The sequence below is a fragment of the Calidris pugnax genome, unplaced genomic scaffold, assembly GCF_001431845.1.
Source record: "Calidris pugnax isolate Ruff unplaced genomic scaffold, ASM143184v1 scaffold1157, whole genome shotgun sequence".
In the NCBI taxonomy this organism is placed as follows: domain Eukaryota; kingdom Metazoa; phylum Chordata; class Aves; order Charadriiformes; family Scolopacidae; genus Calidris; species Calidris pugnax.
The window spans coordinates 5,934-11,169 of NW_015092252.1; the positions used below are offsets into that span (position 1 = coordinate 5,934).

Below are 5,236 nucleotides of genomic sequence, written 5' to 3' on the forward strand. Positions count from 1 at the left end.
TCCCTGGTGCGCTCACGCTCCCCATGCAAACACCCCCAAGCCATAGGAACATCACACTCCCCGTGCAAACCCCTCCCCATCCCTGGTGTGCTCACACTCCCCGTGCAAACACCCTCAAGCCCTCACATCATCACGCTCCCCGTGCAAGTGCCCCTGAAGTCCTGGTGCACTCACGCTCCCCATGCAAACACCCCCAAGCCCTGGTGCTCTCCTCCTCCCCGTGCAAACCCCTCCCCGTGCGCTCCCCCTCCCCGGTGCCGTCACCCACCCTCCTGTGCGCGGGCGAGGGTCCCGAAGGAGCCCAGCCCCTCTCTGGCCAGGAAGCCCCCGAAGACGCCTGGGGGGAAGGGGTCTCCTCCGACCTGGGTGGACTCCTCCACCCGCACCTCGCGCGTGGTCTCTCCGCCCCGCGTCTTGCTGATCTCCGTGCGCTCCGTGCGCGTGTACGTGTGGCTGCTCCGCGTGAAGCTGCGCGTCAGGCGCTCCTGCGCCGACACCATCTGGAACCAGTTCCCTACCAGGGACAGGGGGACAACCCAACAGGGGGGGACAACCGGAGAGAGGGGGGGAGGGGACACAGGGAGGCACGGAGGGGATGGGGAAGGAGGGGTGGTGGTGTGGGGGGAGGGGGGGATGGAGATGGAGGGGGGGAGGGAGGGATGGAGATGGAGATGATGGAGATGGAGATGATGGATGGAGGGATGGATGGAGATGGAGATGGAGATGGAGATGATGGAGATGGAGATGATGGAGAAGGAGATGGAGATGGAGATGGAGGTGGAGATGGAGATGGAGAAGGAGATGGAGATGGAGATGGAGATGGAGATGGAGGGAGGGAGGGAGGGATGGGGAGATGGATGGATGGATGGAGGGAGGGATGGACATGGAGATGGATGGAGATGGAGATGATGGATGGAGGGATGGATGGAGATGGAGATGATGGAGATGAAGATGATGGAGAAGGAGATGACGGAGATGGAGATGAGGATGGGGATGGAGATAGGGATGGAGATGGAGATGAAGATGGAGATGGATGGAGGGATGGATGGAGATGGTGATGGAGATGGAGATGATGGAGATGGAGATGATGGAGAAGGAGATGGAGAAGGAGATGGAGGTGGAGAAGGAGAAGGAGAAGGAGATGGAGATGGAGATGGGGATGGAGATGGAGATGATGGAGAAGGAGATGGAGAAGGAGATGGAGATGGAGATGGGGATGGAGATGGAGATGATGGAGAAGGAGATGGAGAAGGAGATGGAGATGGAGATGGGGATGGGGATGGAGATAGGGATGGGGATGGGGATGGGGATGGATGGGGATGGAGATGGATGGAGGGATGGATGGAGATGGAGATGATGGAGATGGAGATGATGGAGATGGAGATGATGGAGAAGGAGATGGAGAAGGAGATGGAGGTGGAGAAGGAGAAGGAGAAGGAGATGGAGATGGAGATGGAGATGGAGATGGAGATGATGGAGATGGAGATGGATGGAGGGAAGGAGGGATGGGGAGATAGATGGACATGATGGAGATGGAGATGGAGATGATGGGTGAAGAGGTGGATGGAGGGATGGATGGAGATGGAGATGATGGAGATGATGGAGATGGAGATGGAGGAATGGATGGAGATGGATGGAGAGATGGATGGAGAGATGGATGGAGATGGAGGTGGAGGTAGAGATGGAGATGGAGATGGATGGAGAGGTGGATGCACATGGATGGAGGGATGGATGGATAAATGGATGGAGATGAAGAAGGAGATGATGAAGATGGAGATGGAGATGGAGGTGATGGAGATGGAGGTGATGGAGATAGATGGAGAGGTGGATGGACATAGATGGAGGGATGGAGGTGGAGGTAGAGATGGAGATGGAGATGGATGGAGAGGTGGATGCACATGGATGGAGGGATGGATGGATAAATGGATGGAGATGAAGAAGGAGATGATGAAGATGGAGATGGAGATGGAGGTGATGGAGATGGAGGTGATGGAGATAGATGGAGAGGTGGATGGACATAGATGGAGGGATGGAGGTGGAGGTAGAGATGGAGATGGAGATGGATGGAGAGGTGGATGCACATGGATGGAGGGATGGATGGATAAATGGATGGAGATGAAGAAGGAGATGATGAAGATGGAGATGGAGATGGAGGTGATGGAGATGGAGGTGATGGAGATAGATGGAGAGGTGGATGGACATAGATGGAGGGATGGATGGATGAAAGGATGGAGATGGAGATGATGGAGATGGAGATGGAGGGATGGATGGAGATGGAGGTGGAGGTGGAGGTGGAGGGATGGATGGAGATGGAGATGGAGATGGAGATGGAGATGGACATGAATGGAGGGATGGATGGATGAATGGATGGAGATGGAGATGATGGAGATAGAGATGATGGAGAAGGAGGTGATGGAGATGGAGATAGATGGAGGGGTGGATGGACATGAATGGAGGGATGGATGGAGATGGAGATGACGGAGATGGAGATGACGGAGATGGAGATGGAGATGGAGATGGAGATGGAGATGGAGATGGAGAGGGAGGGAGGGAGGGAGGGAGGGATGGGGAGATGGAGATGATGGAGAAGAAGGAGAAGGAGAAGGAGAAGGAGAAGGAGAAGGAGAAGGAGAAGGAGAAGGAGAAGGAGAAGGAGAAGGAGAAGGAGAAGGAGAAGGAATGGATGGAGATGGATGGAGAGATGGATGGAGAGATGGATGGAGATGGAGGTGGAGGTAGAGATGGAGATGGAGATGGATGGAGAGGTGGATGCACATGGATGGAGGGATGGATGGATAAATGGATGGAGATGAAGAAGGAGATGATGAAGATGGAGATGGAGATGGAGGTGATGGAGATGGAGGTGATGGAGATAGATGGAGAGGTGGATGGACATAGATGGAGGGATGGATGGATGAAAGGATGGAGATGGAGATGATGGAGATGGAGATGGAGGGATGGATGGAGATGGAGGTGGAGGTGGAGGTGGAGGGATGGATGGAGATGGAGATGGAGATGGAGATGATGGAGATGGAGATGGAGATGGACATGAATGGAGGGATGGATGGATGAATGGATGGAGATGGAGATGATGGAGATAGAGATGATGGAGAAGGAGGTGATGGAGATGGAGATAGATGGAGGGGTGGATGGACATGAATGGAGGGATGGATGGAGATGGAGATGACGGAGATGGAGATGGCGGAGATGGAGATGGAGATGGAGATGGAGATGGAGATGGAGATGGAGATGGAGATGGATGGAGGGAGGGATGGGGAGATGGATGGATGGATGGATGGAGATGGAGATGATGGAGATGGAGATGGAGATGATGGAGATGGAGATGACAGAGATGGATGGAGAGTGGATGGAGATGGAGATGGAGATGGATGGAGATGGAGATGATGGATGGAGGGATGGATGGAGATGGAGATGATGGAGATGGAGATGGATGGACATGGAGATGATGGAGATGAAGATGATGGAGAAGGAGATGACAGAGATGGAGATGGGGATGGGGATGGATGGAGGGATGGATGGAGATGGAGATGGAGATGATGGAGATGGAGATGATGGGTGGAAGGACATGGATGGAGGAATGGATGGAGATGGAGATGATGGAGATGGAGATGGAGATGATGGAGATGGAGATGACAGAGATGGATGGAGAGTGGATGGAGATGGAGATGGAGATGGATGGAGATGGAGATGATGGATGGAGGGATGGATGGAGATGGAGATGATGGAGATGGAGATGGATGGACATGGAGATGATGGAGATGAAGATGATGGAGAAGGAGATGACAGAGATGGAGATGGGGATGGGGATGGATGGAGGGATGGATGGAGATGGAGATGGAGATGATGGAGATGGAGATGATGGAGAAGGAGATGGAGAAGGAGAAGGAGATGGAGATGGAGATGGAGATGGAGATGATGGAGATGGATGGAGATGGAGATGATGGAGATGATGGAGATGGATGGAGATGGAGATGATGGAGATGGAGATGACAGACATGGAGATGGGGATGGGGATGGAGATGGAGAGATGGATGGAGATGGAGATGGTGGATGGACATGGATGGAGATGGAGATGGAGATAGATGGAGATGGAGATAGATGGAGATAGATGGAGAGGTGGATGGACATGGATGGAGGGAGGGAGAGATGGGGAGATGGATGGATGGAGGGATAGACGGAGACGGAGACGGAGACGGAGATGGAGATGAAGGAGAAGGAGAAAGAAGGAGAAGGAGAAGGAGAAGGAGAAGGAGAGATGGATGGAGGGAGGGATGGATGAATGGATGGAGATGGAGATGATGGAGATGGAGATGACAGACATGGAGATGGGGATGGGGATGGAGATGGAGAGATGGATGGAGATGGAGATGGTGGATGGACATGGATGGAGATGGAGATGGAGATAGATGGAGATGGAGATAGATGGAGATAGATGGAGAGGTGGATGGACATGGATGGAGGGAGGGAGAGATGGGGAGATGGATGGATGGAGGGATAGACGGAGACGGAGACGGAGACGGAGATGGAGATGAAGGAGAAGGAGAAAGAAGGAGAAGGAGAAGGAGAAGGAGAAGGAGAGATGGATGGAGGGAGGGATGGATGAATGGATGGAGATGGAGATGATGGAGATAGAGATGATGGAGAAGGAGATGATGGAGATGGAGATGATGGAGATGGAGATGGAGATGGAGAGATGGATGGACATGGATGGAGGGAGGGATGGATGGATGAATGGATGGAAATGGAGATGATGGAGATGGAGGTGATGGAGATGGAGGTGATGGAGATAAATGGAGAGGTGGATGGACATGGATGGAAGGAGGGAGGGATGGAGGTGGATGGAGACATGGATGGATGGAGATGGAGAGGGATGGATGGATGGATGGATGGAGATGGAGAGGGATGGATGGAGATGGAGATGATGGAGATAGATGGAGAGGTGGATGGATATGGATGGAGGGATGGATGGAGATGATGGATGGAGAGGTGGATGGACATGGATGGAGGGATGGAGGGGTGGATGGAGACGTGAATGGAGGGATGGATGGATGGAGGGGTGGATGCAGGGTTGGATGGACAGAGGGATGGACGGACACATGGGTGGACGGAGACACGGAAGTAGGGGTAGATGCAGGGTTGGCCGGACGTGGGGATGGGTGGAGACGGGGATGACCCGGAGGACGAGCAGACACGTGTGGGGTCAGATGGACACGCG

The 5,236-nt window shown here is 53.6% G+C and overlaps 1 protein-coding gene across 1 annotated transcript in view; it reads right to left on the reverse strand.

The window, feature by feature from the left end:
• Positions 1 to 268: 268 nt before the first annotated feature.
• The window catches only part of LOC106900300 (filamin-C-like), a gene marked incomplete at its 3' end in the record, with an annotated part of 29,429 nt that continues 24,461 nt past the window's right edge, over positions 269 to 5,236 (reverse strand). The window contains exon 9 of the mRNA XM_014962314.1: positions 269 to 514. Coding sequence (XP_014817800.1) covers positions 269 to 514 — 246 coding nt within the window. The remainder of the gene's footprint in view (positions 515 to 5,236) is intronic.